Source organism: Sceloporus occidentalis, unplaced genomic scaffold, assembly GCF_023333645.1.
Source record: "Sceloporus occidentalis isolate IW3139 unplaced genomic scaffold, rSceOcc1.0.p SCAF_100, whole genome shotgun sequence".
NCBI lineage: Eukaryota > Metazoa > Chordata > Lepidosauria > Squamata > Phrynosomatidae > Sceloporus > Sceloporus occidentalis.
This window is the reverse complement of record NW_028317080.1, coordinates 2,490,452-2,507,015: the sequence shown is the minus strand read 5'-3', so window position 1 is coordinate 2,507,015 and position 16,564 is coordinate 2,490,452. Positions and strand designations below refer to the sequence as shown.

The 16,564-nt window shown below is 41.3% G+C and overlaps 1 protein-coding gene across 1 annotated transcript in view; it reads left to right on the top strand.

Annotated features, from left to right (window-relative positions):
* Positions 1-16,564, top strand: part of LOC149284056 (neuronal PAS domain-containing protein 3-like) — a 176,771-nt gene that overhangs the window by 103,898 nt on the left and 56,309 nt on the right. The window contains exon 3 of the mRNA XM_089497231.1: positions 10,287-10,369. Within this exon, the coding sequence (XP_089353357.1) occupies positions 10,287-10,369 (83 nt within the window). The remainder of the gene's footprint in view (positions 1-10,286; positions 10,370-16,564) is intronic.

Genomic DNA, 16,564 nt, shown 5'->3' with positions numbered 1-16,564 from the left:
TGTTTGACTACTCTCTGCCTTGTGGTTTTGGACTTTGCTGATCTGATCTGATCTGTGTGCTGAATCTGTGCTGACTAGCTGCTCTGTGTACCAACCTTGGCTACGTCTGAGCACTCGTTTAGTGTAGCCCGGCATTGGCTAACTACCTGTCCTGCATACCTGACCTGGATATATATATATATATATATATATATATATATATCCCTCTACCTGAGCCTCCACACTATGGGTATCATCTAAGCCCCTGATTTCCCACACCTCGGCAGGTGTATCGGGTGAAGAACTTATGTGGTGTGTGCTCCTGGGCCCTCCACTGCGAGTCTGCTCCGAGACGCTCCCTTTCATTAAGGATGTATGTTTGAATGGCGGTGCCATAATCTGTTTCTTTGTGCTTGATTTGATGGCTGTGCGTTAGGGTTAAGGTGTCAGGATAATTGGCACAACTAATTAAGCTGAAAGGGCACCAACATTTTAATCAGAGTCTCTTAAAAGGCAAAATGCAAATGTCCTCCACAGATGGATTAACTCCGTGAATCTTAATGAGGAAGACGGCCAGGAGCGGTCAGCGTGACGTGCGTGTTTGGGGCTTGGTTTACAATACTTACACCGTTATAGCTGGGATATATAGAAAAGAATGCAGCACAGGTGTAAGGATGGGATTTGGGGGATTTTTTTAATCGTAGTCCGGATTAAACATCATATACATTAATAAATGACTCATATCCTACCAGTGTAGGAAAAGTGTATTTATTAACACCTGTGAGCGGAGGTCGCCCACTTAGACGGTAACAAGCATATTGTTTATATATAATTTCTGTCAATATATAGGTATATTTGAGTCTTCTTAGCTGTCTGTGTGTGTGTATATATGTGTATATATATGTGTGTATATATATATATATATAATATTCACATGCAGACCTGTTTAAAAAGCATTTAACATTTATTGGAACACACTAAAGAAACCCTGACTTCTGCCCTAATGCTCTGTAATTAATTTTTTTTCTTTTTGTCGGAATGGTATTTATGATAGTCTGCATGTTCTTGCTTTATCTAATGCATAATGTTCATTCCCGGCCTCTAATTGCATTTAAATTAAAATTGTCCTAGCAGAGAGATGAATTGCGTGCGGCGCGGTGGAATCACTCAGCTGATCCCGGGCAGGCAGGGATATAGAGCCATTTGGAGCACAGGTTGGGGGAGCGTTTAAGTTCATTAATTTTTATCGCTCAGGTAGTTGGAGTAAAGCAGGTTATTTTCTGTGAAATTTATATTTATGTTTGTGTCGGTGGCCGATATGTGATCAGAAGCCCAGAGGGAAAGAAGCTTTTATTTGAGATTTTTCTTTCTATGGCTGCTCCTAAGGGACACATGGCATCTGGACCTATGCATTTTATATGGTTTCTCATTACAGAGAAATTTGTTGTTGTTTACTCACTGAGTGATATAGTTTGATTGCCTATGGCATATGAGGAAAATCTGAGCAAGAGATCTCTGAGGTTCCCAAAGCTTAAGTGACATTACATGTTCCCTGGGTAGGTTGGCTTTGCAAAAAGGTTGGGGTTAGCCACACATAGGGGAGACAGATAGTGGATGTCACCAAACGAGAGAAGAAACTGGAATGTAGTCTCACGTGTAGATCTGCATAGTCCGACATGATCCTAAACCATCATTCACAGGTATGTAGGTTTGTTTCTGCCATTAGAATTGACAGTGGTGGTTGCAGAGCCCTTTATAATAGCGCTATTATTATAATAAATGATGGAGAATATAGAATAGTCAGAATTTACAAAGCACATCAGCAGATAATCAAGACCTTGGAGAGTGACAGGGCATACAATGCTCATACAGCATAGAGCCCATCAACAGTAAGTGGGGTACAGAAGGCTAACAGGGAGAGTATACCAGCAGGCAAAGTAGGGGGTACGTACTAGCAGGGAGATCAATTGAATGCTATCTGCTTGAGTACACTGACATGGAGAGAGCACAGTGACTTAGTATTCATTCTAGAATTGATCACACAGGACACTGATCACACAAAGTAGTATGGACATACATGTCAGTGTAAGATACATGGTCGGTGGCCTACAGCAGTAACCATACCAGCACCAATATAGACTATATTGAGCACAGTCATTAATAGGCAGCATGTACAATATTTTGTTGTTGTTATTATTGTAAAGGCAGTGGCGGGGTATGGGGAATATAATAGGCAGTAGACACAGCCTATACGGAGCACAAGAACATATGGAGAAGTGATGGAGACTGAAGTGGGCACACAGACTGACAGAGGTCACAGCAACAAGCATAGAGAACACAGAGCGAACATATAGTCTACGGGGGACAAAGGAACTGATAAAACGTAGAGCAACAAGCAGAATGGACAACAAGCAGTGACCAAGCCAGTGGATTACCAGAGGACACACAGCATGGGAGGTGAAAGGACGTGTCTGCTGACCAGATGTGACACACACAGCTCGGTGACAGCAGGCATGGAATATATTGACAGACAACACAGGGACAAAACACCATATCAGAGAGAATACAGATTGCAGGGCAGCCACAAAACAAATAGAATCATCGAAGACAGTAAAGAGACACATCACATTGAATGACATGCAGTGGCGACCGTCCAGATGCTCACTGTAGGAATGTGGTGGCTTTAGCTAACCCTTTGTGACCCAGGCCTGCCTGTATAGTCTCCTGCGTGTGAACGAATCTGTGTGCCATTCTCAAGTGCAGGTTACTCTGTAATTACACTCAGGCAGCGCTCGTATTCCCACGGCGCTGATATTTTTCTGCCTGGATGAGTTATCGTCTTGTTCGGCAGGATGGAACACCAGCCGCAGGTTGTTGCCGATTCCCCTCGCCCTCTCTGTGTAATTCATGCTCACCCCTCCCTCCGCTCACACTGCAGCAACACATGAGAAGTGCCCTCCGAACAGGCACATCCATAGGACCTAGCTCGCACCACCTACGTACGTCATGAATATGTGTCTGCAGCTGATTCTTTTTAACCTCTCGCCTTCCCAGATGGCAACAAAAAGGGATAGCGTACTGGCCTTCCTTGTATACACCTATTTGGCTGTTTGTACCGACCTTGTGGCAAGACTACCTGGGAGGAAGCGTGTAACGGTACCAATATTAAACAATGTCAGACAGTAAACTTTGGTTGGGATGTGGAATGACCCCAGCATCATAATCTAGACCAGAGTGGCTAATGCTGTGGTATGTGCACCTCTTGAGTTAATGTTGTTGTCTCCAGATATACAGATAGACCCCAATGTACATAACGCCAACAAACGTAGCTGTGGACTTAAAAAAAATAATTCCAATGTGCACAAAAAACTTATGGAATTTAGGGACAAATTAGTTGCTCACCTAGACTCATTCCCTCACTCAGTAAGGTGTGGATAACCATCATCATATTTGAGAATTGGTTTGTTAATTGCTTTTTGGCTGAAGTGGAAACATACTGTCAGGAACACAACCTACCTTTCAAAATTCTGCTTGTCTTAGACAATTCACCCCATCTCTATAATGCTGTAGGAAGTCAGGACCCTGATGTATCCTGGTTTGTTCGCTTATAACGCATAGTCAGCTAAGCCTTCTCATATTACAAAGAGGTATATGAAGAGAAGAAAAGAGCAACTACTAAAACATCTCTTGACCGACCTAGCACCAGCACTAACCCTACATGTGGAGGAGAGCCATCGTCTGCTTCTTGTGCCACTACCATCACCACTACTGCCACTCCAACCACCACCATTATTATTATTATTATTCCAAAAGTTCATGTTTTTTAAAAACAATTATAAGTGTTTTGATCATTTAAGTTAACTATTACCTTATATATAACATAACTCCTTTTACTTATTTTCTTCTCATGTTATTATTCTTTAAAAAACATTATGTTTAGTGCCTAAGTAACATTGTATATAACACAGGCCTATGTTATTCTGTACAGACTACATAAGGGTTATATATATAAAAAGTTATTCTGTTACAAAGTTTTAAAAGTGATCTTATCACCATATCAACCTATGGAATGGTTTGGCTGCTATGTTGCGTAGACCACGTTATAAACGCTTTTTTATATATAAATAACCCTCTATGTGCCATTGTTCTCGCCTGCGCCCGTCAGCCTTGTTCTCTGTGGACACTCTTACATGACAAGTGAGGGGAGCAGTCAGGTGTGGGCTCTGTGTTTCTCAGAGATCAGAGCCATAGCGTACGCTACAGTTTGTATATGTTGGAAGCCAACCCGGGCTGCAGGTCACGCTTCAAAAACTCAGACAAGGGGAGTTGCAAGGTGCTGCTGTCTGCTCACTCAACTGGATTTGAGCAGCTCCATCCTCAACGTTGAGGTGTCACGGACGTTTCCACTGGAGGCTTCTCTATCGCTTTGCATTCCATACAGTGTGAGCACCGAAACCTGGCCAGCCGCTCTTGCGATCTACGTGATCGCACGCCATGTGCCGGTCATTGATGGAAGCCTGTTTTTCCCCCCCCTGGTTGATTGTGATCGTAATATCTTCTATTTAATCGACATATAATTGTATAGGTAAAATTACATAATAATCTTATCGACATCTTTTTGGCTGCATCATGCTGTGGGTATAGGCTGGCTTTAAAGCCGTTTACCCCCTTGTATTCATGGCATGTTAGTTATTTAAGCATGCACAGCATTTAATGCTCAGGCTCTTTGTCTGGATGAGTGTTGAATTTATTACCCCCCCCCCCCCCAAAAAAATGCTTTCCAGGATTCAAGGGTTAAACCGGCCTCATGTATTTTGAGTGACGACACCAGTCCGCCTTCCCAAATTCCTTTCCTTGTGTCTAAGATACTTGGCTATGGTGCACTGTGTGGAGAGAACAAGTTGCTTAGTAACTTTGAGATTCAAACATGTACCCATTCATGGAATAATGCCTCATGGGGAGGAAATCCTCAGTGGGGGTTCGTAGCCTGATAAGGCAGTGTTAGAGAAATCCCACCCTGCCAGAGACGAGCAACAATCAGGGTCTGTATTAGGGAGGGTGTATTTTGCCATGGTGATCCCCCTCTACCAGCACGAGGCCATCCTCACGCACAACGTGCCGGCCCACGGGAATAGGACCGCTGTGCCTGCAGAATGACTACGTACTGCGCTATGTGTATGCAGGCCTCGGAGACAGATTGACAGTATAGAAGCAGGCAGTGTGTACGCTTTCTGGATGAATTGGCATTACTGACTACTATACCAAGATTTTTCTATATGAGACTATTATTTATTAAACCTTTAATACCCTACCACGAGGATTCTACTGTACGGACTCGCTAACGGTGGCAACTTGATGGTTCCAATAACGCCCATTGTGAAAATCATTATTTGCCAGGAGTTAAAGGTCATTTTTTGTGTAGTCCATTTTGCAAATGTATGGGCGGATTCTGCTGAATTGCCTCAAACGCATGTATCCCTGCACGTGATTTACTCACCTCCAGTGAGCCCCTGCTCTGGTTTTGGTGAACACTGCATGCAGGGGTCTATTTAGGCCCTAGTACACATATGTAAAGTTCTCACAGAATACTTTAATGTGCATTCTTCTATAGTTAGAAATACCACCGTTTAAATGCCGTTCCACCTGCCACTTAATGCTCATGCATGTGGAAAAGCAAAGCTTTACAGATCCTAGTACACAGTAATGAGGAGTGAGTGTGATTTGAGTGAGAGATGTAATGAGGAGTGAGTGTGATAGGTGAGAAGTGTTTTGAGTGAGGGAGTGAGTCAGTCATTTTATGTGATAGTACACAGTGATGAGGAGTGAGTGTGATGGAAGTCATGTGTAGTTTGTGTGATAGGTGTGAGGTGTTTTGTGTGATAGGTGTGATGTGAGTGAAGTGCGATAGGTGTGAGTGAGGTCCATTTGAACTAGAAGACCTTAAAGGTAATGCCCCCTCTGCGATGTCAGAGGTGGGCATGCTGAGCGGTACAGACAGACAGGATAAAGAGGCCCTTCTGAAATGTTCTCAAAATACATCATAATGGAAAAAAAATGTATGTGGAACAGCATACATACGTGTTTTTATTTTTGCGTAAATAAAGATAATTCACAATACTATACCCTCCAACATTTCAGATTCAATTGAGTTAACTCTCTAACCCTTGGGAGGTTTGCAGTGCATGCACAATTGTTTATGTATAATGCCTCTATAATAAAATAAATGAATGTAAGCATGTTTATTTTGTGTAGCAGGAGTTTGGTGATGTTTCGTAACGTCCTGTAAGAATATTGATCAGTTTGAGAAAATTAAAATCTTTCCATTACATATAAATGTCGTTGGGGAAAGTATAACCCAAAATATTGTTATCTGTTGTCTTATTGTCAGTGTCAAACAACCATACGCACCCAGAGATATACACACACACACACGAGCGTGAACAGTCAACATGCTTCAGGGCAGACAATTTACATTTGAATTGTTCTCGTTTGCATATAATGCATCCGATCTGCATACATCAGATGGCATTTGCATATGAAGTGGATGCCCATGGTCTACCAGTGGCTGTAGCCGGTATTTAGGGACCAAGGTGGCAGTTACAAGGGCAGAGGATGGTACAGGAGGGAGATAAATCCTAAGAGTAATCCATTGTTATAGAATCACTATATGTTTTGTAACTAAATCCTATAAAACACATCCTATCCATTGTGACCTTAAACCTTTAAGTGACCCTGAAAACCTGATCCTTAAAATTCCTGTTCCTGTACATTAATTGTAGTCTCTATCATGCTAACAAACAAATCTTAGCAGACAAGTTATTTGGTTCATTCATCTCAAGGGTTAATCACATCAAAATAACAGAAACTTTTAAGGAGCTTTTTCAGTTTCTATAGCAACAGCTTGCTTTCAGTCCCATGACAAATGTTCCCTTGAAAATGATGAGTGAGAAAATTTTACATGATTGAAGAATTATTTCCTGGGAAGGGTCTCATCATTGAGCAGCACTAGAAATGATGTTCCTAAAGTGGAATTTATTTTTAAAAGTAGACATTTGGACAAATATTTCCTTTCTTTTGTGGGTCAACGAATTCCGTTTCCTGCCTGTTCGTTTGGGACAAAAATGGGGGTGCATTTTGAAACTAAATTAGTTGTCCAACACCCACATTTACTCTTGCTCACACTCTCAAACTTTCATGCTCTTATGCTCTTCCTCATAGTGTTCTCTACCGACCACTTCTGCTTCTATCTTTCTCGGGTTTGCTTCTGTGTCTTGTATCTTCCTGTTCTGCATCTACTTCTATTTTCTTCTGTCTTCTCCTTTTCTCCTCTCTCTTCTATCTTCTTTTTTCTCTATTCTTTCCTCTCTCTCTCTCTCTCTCTCTCTCTCTTTGCCAGCATCTCCACGGGCATAACCTCCTGACGAACTTCTTCCAAAATGGTTGAGCTTCTGGTGACGTCGTCTCCCTGATTCTCCGATTGGGGGAGATAATGTCAACAGAAGCTCCGCCATTTTGGAGGAAGTTCACACGAGGTTATCTTAGGGCGAAATGACGTAGCTTCCGGTGACATCTTCTCCCCGATCCTCCAATTAGGAGGTTATGCCCGCAGAGATGCAGACAAAGAAATGAGAGAGAGAAGAGAAGCGAGAAGAACAAGAAGATAAAAAAACAAGAATGAATATGATACACGGAAGCGGAGCTGCGACACACAAAAGCGGCTGTGGTCGTCACGGACAATAGGGAGACATTCAGAAAGTGTGAGAGAGTGAAAGTGTTAAGCTCAGTGGAGCAGGTGAAACAACAGCTTGCATGCTCCAAGAATTAGTTCTAAGTAGAAGGCTCTATTTCAGAATAACATCATTCTTGCGTATTATGTTGTGCTGGCATGGTGTATATTGGATATGTGTGTGGAATTAATAGTGGTTATTAAAGTAAAGGAATGTAAACATGCATGGGGTAGGCACATGGCTAAGAGTCTTTACAGCAGAAAAAATGGGCAGACTAGATGAGCCAAATGGTAATCTGCCATCAATATCTATGTTTTTTTCTTCTAGTTTTCTCATAAAAAAAATAAAACAAAAAAAAATGTTTTAATGGATTCATTCTAATTTCAGTATCTCACAAAGCACAGGTTAATTACAACTCGTTAATCAGGACTTGGCGCTGTGGCACTCAGGTGTCATTTTGAATTAATTGTAATATGAAGTTAGCTGCCCGTTTTGTTAATTCCCAGACCCAAAGCTCCAGCATAGCTTCTCCCAGAGTCCATAGGTATTGAATTATTGCACTACTGAGGCTGCAAAGGTCCACGCCATGATCGATGATTTCTCAGGAATGCCTCTATAGGTCTGAGCCTGGGAATAACTATTTACTGGCCAAAGGCAGCATTAAAAGTTTTATGCCATTTAAATCTACACATCGAAACACTTTATGCCGAAACATGGAAATGAGAATAGAATAGATGACATCTGTGACACTGCAATTGGGAGTTGGTTCCTTGAAAGAGAGAGACAGGTGGATAGAAAGTATTCTTCACCATACCATTAATGTGTTTTTTAATATATTTTCAAAGCTTCTAAACTAATTTACAGATGGTTCAATGAACATACAAACAGCCATACAAATCAAAGTCGTTGCTTGTCTAATTAGGAAGGTAAGCCCCTGTTTTGGCATCCAACGTCCTCTGTCCACCTCCACTGCTACATCTTTAAAACAAGAGTCAAGTGAAATATTGGACCAAAGAATCTAGTTTCCCCAGTTTATGAAAGCCCAACTCGCCCAAAATTTACTAGAGCCATCTTGCATTAGCACTCGCATTTTAGTAAATATGCAAGTTGTTTTGGGAGTGTTAATGTTCAAGGGCATTCAACTTTAGTGGAGTTAACCCATACTTAGACCCAACTGTAAAATGTCCATGTACCTCTCAACATTGCTGAGAGCCAAAGAAGGATGTAACCAGAGTCTGGGGCTTTACCAGAACATTATGTTTCTGTCCACCTTGAGATGAGATTGAGGTCTGAATCATTTCTATAGCTCAATGGGCCTGTCAGTGAAAATCATCTGATCTACCCAAGCACCCCCTGTGATCAACACGGCCCACAAAAGCTCAGCAGGACTGTGCCTGAAAATCTGGAGCTGAGTGGTATGTACCTCGTCTCTTTACCTCCGTGTCCCCAACTACAATTCCTAGAGTGCAGCGGGAACTTTGCCCTATTTGAAATAGGAGAAGGTTTATGCCTTGTATGCCCATACTGCCGTGTATTTTATTTTGCATCACTATATGTACAACCCTCTTTCCCAGATAATACCCAAATATGAGCACTGAAAATGTGGGTTCTTCATGTGAAGAAAACCACATGGTGCATGATGAGCAGAATAATGCAGACCTGGAGAGATGACCTGCAGGTGATACCAGCCAGCAGATGCAAATGAGATTTTGAACAGAAGAACTCATTAAATCCATGAGCATTAGTGTATCCACCAGCAGGAAAGACTGACTTCTGATGTACAAATCGGTGCTGATAGCCGTGAATGCCACCCATCTGCTGTGAAATTCTCCCTTCAGTCCCTCAAACAGAGACATTTACAGTCTGTACTGCCCAGTGCCCCTCTCCCTTCTCTGTATGACACATAGACACACAAGCACATAGAGGTATATTCCTGGGTACACGGCGGCACCGTCTGCTTCTCTCGTATGGGTATTTCTGCCAAAGCCTACATCCTAGCTGCTGGGTATACTTGCAGCAAGGCCTGTCCTTCTCTCCTGGGTATACCAGTAGTGCGGTCTGCTTCTCTGTCCTGGGAGTACTGGCGGCACAGTCTGCGCCTCTCTCCTATTTTTTTAGTGTCATTTCATATTAAATTATACAGGTATGTCTCAGCCATTCAGGAGAAACTTGCTTGTGTTGGCCCTTCATGATCAACAATGAAGTCAGACCACAACTCTTCCATAAACTCTTCTTCCAACTCTCTGTTTAGTGAATAAACCCCATAGTCTTATTTGACTAACATAGCATAATTGATACGCATGGAGGGTTATATGAAACGATACCATTCAGTATGAGGTTGATTCTGTTTTTCATACATTATTTAATGCTGTGTGTTTTATTTTAAATATATTTTTTATTGTTGGGAAACCCATTGTACCCACTTCTTGGTTACGCCCCAATTGAATAGACAAAGATAAATGGAAAACAGCAATTATTTTCATATGATTATAGAATTTGAATACGATTTGTCATATTGCATAATGTCGTCTGTAGAATTTGTCTCTGTATGTTCCATGGCTCACAAAGTTCTCGCTTTAGTTATAGGGTCTCAAAGGAGGCGAAGTCCCAGCTCTTTGGCTATTGACATCTTTGAATCTCATCTTGGAAGCCACATCCTTCAGGTAAGGAAATGTGCTTAATTCTTTGCCCGAGGAAATAGCTGATCTCTACAGTCTGTAAACACAAGTGGGATTTCCTCAAATGCCCAATCCGGGATAGCCTCCAAACCTGGCCCAAGACAGGTTATATGTAGGAATTATTATGTTTCATATTTAACCTATTAAGGTTTTTAGGGGATAAATGACCAAAAAAGGCTAATTCAGAGGCGGTAACTTTTTAAATATCCTTGGACTTTATTGTTGTGATATTTTTTTATCTCCCCGGCCTCAATCTTGTTTTTTATTATTAATTTAATGTTGAAGCAGAAGAAAGCAGCTAATTTCATTCCTATCGATGTATTTGTTTTAATGAAATGAACACAAATGCCCTTAGGGGTCTGGGTTCTATTAGTTGTGATACCTTTTTCTTATTTTTGTCAACAAAGTCCTCTAAAAACATGGATCCGGTGCTTGTTTACAGCGCGTTACAGTTAATTGTAAAATGTGCCATGCAAGCAGTACGAGAGACCCTAGGATGTAAAAAAGATGCTGTAGTCAGGGACATACGTTGGGCGCTTCCCAGTTTCGGGTACCCAGAGCTCTCCCTTTTTAGGAGGAGTGGCCTATAGTAGATGAGGAGTGGGAGGGAAGTGGGTGTGATAGGGAGGGGAGTGGGAGGGAACTGGGTGTGATAGGGAGGGGAGGGAGTGGGAGGGAAGTGGGTGGGTTCCTTTTGCCCAAAGCAAAAAACAAAATCTGATCAAACATTCTGATGAAACAGGGCTTCTCCCGGAGAACCTGTGTCAAACTCAGATAGCTCACAGGTATGTTATGGAACAAACTGGAAGTGGGTGAAATGCGTGGGATCCGACAGAAATACTGCCGGGGCACATGTCATCGGCCTTATAAAGAGTTTAGTCCTTCTATTAAGAAACATATGCACTGGGAGGGAGGGAAGGAAAGGCTATTGGGATTGGGGTTTTATATTTTTTATTTAGATAGAACATATTGCTTCATAGCAGAGGTTCAAAATAAGAAACCCTTCGTCACGAATTAGAAAAGTGCTCTCTGTTTCATTACGTAAAAATGTTATTTATCACTAGCAGATTGCGTATCGGTATTACAATAGGGGAGAGAAAATCGACAACCCAAACATTGACAATATACAAAGTGGTCAAAAACATTAATGAACATTAAGACACGCTGGTGCTGAAGGAGAAGAGGGACCTGTCCTTGTGAGCTTACAATCTATTAGCTTCAGTGTTATCTATGCATATCTTTGTCTATTTTTACGTTAAGAAGCTTTAAAGTAAGATGGACATCAGCTGAATGTGAATTTAGTTTTGAACAGAAAATGGTAAAATGCAATAGTCTAGATAATAGCACTTTTCATAGCATCAATTTTAAGTGAACCGCCTCAAAAAAATGTTCAGTCTTCCCCAATGATGATTTTTGCAAAAATCTCCAATCAAGTCTCAAAAATGGAACCACATGCCAACTAAGCAGCCTGGAAGAGGTGCACAGGTGGGTTATGTGAAAGTAATAGTGAAAATGTTTTATTAAAGGTATCATTTCGTTTGGGCTCTTAAAAGAATGCCAATGTTTCATTAACTTGATTATATTAAAATTAAAACAAATTAATTATTTCAGGTAGAGGTGGAATAAATATAATATTTTTCCAAGATACTTTACAAACTCGTTAAGACTCATTAAAGAAATGTTTTTTTGGGAAGACTTCATGTTGTCCATCTGAGAGTTTCCCACCGTATATATCTAAAATCAAGTTTTCAAACACAAAATGCAGCAACGTTTGTAAAATGGTATACCCATGCCCTTCAAGTTTAACTTATATTGGAAGCGGCAACATATTAGATGTCTTGGGTTCCTACTACTCCATGTGCTATCCACAATTTGGATGTGACTGTCACTTTTAAGTGTTGACTAGCTTAAAGATCTCGACGTAGAATTATTGGGTTGGCAAATTAACAGGTTCATATACGAATAATGTGTGCTTTCAAATGAATCTATGCTCTTCTGGCCAGGGTGGTTTAGAACATTGCCAACTGAGTAGTTAACCTTTTATTTCACGGTGTAACATTCTCAAGGAATGGTAGTAATGCTCAGTGCTGGCTCTCCATGCTTTAGCTATTCTCTAGGTCCAGGTCTCCCTGATAATTTACACCCCGGTCTTCTTTGTGGAGCTATATGATAATTGTCAGCGGTGCGGCTTAGTGAATGGGTTAATTCTGTGCTGCTCTTTCTCCGACATGTCTGATCAATGGATAGATGAATGGATGGCTGCAGTCCCAGCACTGACATTTAAACCAGGCATCTGCCTGTGATTGATAAAGTCCCGCAGGCGGCCGTGAGCTGGGGAGGGCAGGGGGGGGTACACATACTGCAGAATGTCCTTGCACCCAGTCCTGTCAGCCTGCATATGCTTAAACATGAAGCCCTAGAGGAAAATTATCCTTGTTAAAACACAAGCGGGTCTTTCTATAATTGTTCACGGGCCAAACTTTTCATTTCAGACAGGCCAATGTTAGTATTTTTTTCTACCAAATAAATAATGACCCCATTTGAGTAACTAAACCATATGCATAATCAGGGTCTTATAGGAATAGATGCGGTTTTTAGTGAACGGAAACTAATAATACAAACCCCTGTTTTAGTGAATAAACCCCCATAGGGTCAGAAGGAGCCATTGTTATGTAGAGACGCAGAGCCAGTTATATCTCTTACGCTTCTGCACATCACCCTCTTCACCCCATCACTCTTTTTGCTTCCTCTGGGTTTTAATACGATAGAGCCAAGCTGTTTTAGAGGAAGCCTCCGCTTATTCTTGACGGGGGCTCTGCACCCACATATATTATTGTGGGGAGTCTCCCACAAGGGCTCTTCTCACTGCTTCGCACACCGCTTGCTTGCGCTGGACCCCGCAGGCCTCCACAAGATCCTCGCAGCGGGGGCTGATTTGCAGAACAAAATAGCACCTGGAAGGAAAAATCATCCCAAATCACCGAACTAAAGATAGAAAAATGGCAAAAGTGAATATATTTGCATATGCAAATTAGCTTAATTGATCCTGCTCGCCTCTACAGGGATTTTTCATTACAAACTGGAGTGCTACATTGTTCGGCTCATATTGAGTAATTTACTAACTAATGAGACCCGTTTGCACTAATTTGCATATGATAAATGGTCTTAATTGCAGTAAATAACTTGGAGGCATAATTAAAATTACTTAATTTTTCCGTGTTGCACGGCTATTAAATCCACACGCGGTCAGAGCAGGCGAGACCTGTGTGCAAGGTGGAGCAGATTAGTTGACATCTCAACAGGTCCTGGACCTATATGTTATATACATATATATATTTATATCGATATATTGATAAGTAGATGGCTATAGAAGGACATATACAATGAACTCCGCACTGGGCTTAAGTCCATATGATTGACTTAAATCCACAGATCTTAGCTACGTCTTACAAACAAAACATAATTAGCAGAAAAACTCAAAAATGTCAGGGCAACCGGTAAAAGAGTCACATAAGCTGGTTTCCATCTGAAGAAGTGACTGCTAAAGTCCTAAAAGCTTCTGTGACCCTACCTCTCTTTGTATGTTGGCATAAGGATATCTCATTTGACTAAAGGCTCCATCTTCTCTTCCAACAATAGTACTATATCCATTTTGCTTGTTATAGTTTATAGTTAAGATAGTTTGGAACCTTGGAGGTTCAAGGATTTTTGTTTAAATTATATGAAATCCCAAGAAGCACAAATCTGTGAAATGTCTATTATTGGGATTCTACTCTGAATGCCATAACCACCATGCCTCCTGACTCACCTTATGTATTCACATCAAGGATACAATAAATAACTTGTTTGCATATAAAACACAGCATTATCCACCAGAGAAGCAGCAAGAATGGGAGCGGACAAGACTAAGCGTTGTAAGACACCTGTCTAAAACCTCCCTCCCATATTAATGAACGCTCTTTCCTTTGTGTTAAGCAATGGAGGGATATTATTAATAATACATATTCATATAATTGAAAGTGCAAATATTATCACCTCTCCAGCAGATTGCAAATTAATAGTATACAATATCATTTATAAAAATGCTTTACACTATAAAGGTTTTTTTTCTTATTGTAATTGTTATTTGTATGTGCTATTAGTTAATAAAGTAGGGGGTTAGTCTTCAGTAGATAATTCACATAGCTATTTATGTATTAAAACCCTTATGTGTGGGAGAAGTCATCTTAATTTCCTATTGTAATGGTCTACGGGTTTATACCTCACTATTACATTGTTTCTCCTTTATTAAATTGCTAATTGTTGGTGATAAGGTCATGAACCCCAATTATGTTAACCCCAACACAAGACATGATGACCCCCCAAGAATTGTTCTACACAATGCTGCTCTATGGTGGTCCAGGAGCATTGAGATCTCTACCTCTTCCAGCACAGATCCCTAATTACGTCGTCCCTCTAGTGGCCACCTTGTGTATCCTGTAGCCAGAATATTACACCATTTCCCAGCGATTCACGTGATGCCCCGGGTGTGAAGGATCTCTCCTGGAGAAGCACAAATCCCCTGCTTCCTTGTAGGTGGTCTTCTGCCCCTAATCTTTCTAAATATCTCCCTGCCCATTAGGAAAAGACATATATTTATGAGAGCCTGACCCACCCCTTTATATAACGGTGCATACACATAATATTAATGTACATTTTGGGTGAATTCCTGTGTTTTGCGCTTAAAGTCAACATTACCCAATGGTGCTCGTCTTCTATGCAATGAAACACATGCACACTTTCATAAAAATGATACCCTGGCGAAATCTCTCCTGGATAGACCCTCAATGGCAGATTGCGCAATCTTCACAGATGAGATGACATCTTTTTTTTGTTTTGGACCAAGACACATTTGTCTCCATTTACATTCGTCTATAGCCCTTGATGGTATTTGGCTCCTTTTGTTCTCTGGAAAAGATAGTCTTGTAGTGTTTTTATTATGATAGCGCATTAGTGGCATTCTATTGTATAATTTTATATGCCCCACTATATATTGTAAGCCAGTGAGTTCCTGTATTGCTTGCATCCCCCACTCAGCAGTGTACATATAGCAACCCATGTAACCTCCATGTACAGCAGAACATGGCTTTCCCTTCTCTTTGCATAAATCCTCTTCCCTTTTGGCTTCAGGAGCCTTTGTAGGAGGCCCACGGGACCAGTGGCTCATACAAGGTCAGGAGTTAAATGCTTGTGTTTTAGCAGCTGGTTCCATCAATACAGCTCCATTAAGTGGAATGCCAGTAGCCTATAGACGGCATAACCTGTTCAAACCATATACTGCGGTCCCATAACTAAAAGACGGTTAACCCATTCACAAACATTTGTTGTTGGTGACTTCTGGCAATACGTACTTCTGGGCATTCACAGGGTATATGTCATATCGCTGGCTTATTTATGAGCTACATTGACACCTTGCATTTACTTGTTCCATAATAACCATTTTCACACCGACATGGTCTGAGACACAACAATTTAGAGTAACAAGACACATCCACGGACAGCACAACTAGCAGGGGTCCCAAGAATAACTAAACACTGATGCTTAACCCATTCACTGCCCAGATGCTGCCACCAGTACCTCCCCTTACTGCTATACCACAGCCAGTCATTACTTTTCTCTTGTTTAATGAAACGAATCCCATGCTGTACGTGCAGACATGTTCAAGCCATGTAGCAGAAACAAGCTGGAACAGCTCTCGTGTATTCATATCCTCAATATTCGTTTCATACTATCTATAGAGCCAGCCGCCTCTTTTATTCTCTGTGTACCCGTGATCAGCGAGCTGGTAGTGAAGGAGTAAGTGAGGATATAAGACGTGTCTAGCAGTGATTTTTTTTTATGCCATAATATCTAAAGTTAGCTCTTTCACCCTGATGTCTTGCCTTTGGTGCTTGCCCACTGTGCAGAGATTACACAATTACAGCCAGCTGACTTCTGTGCTCTCAAGAGTACCACAAGCCACTATGTTGCCAGACGACTGTTTAATTACTGAGGAACTGCCGTGTAACACTGTGTTCCATTGTGCCTTCACTGACGGAAAGCTTCGAGCAGAGAATATGATAACACCTTCACTGTGTGCCTTCCAGTGACCGCTTCACCAAGTCCTGAACCATCTGCTGAGACCTCATTCACAGCAGACC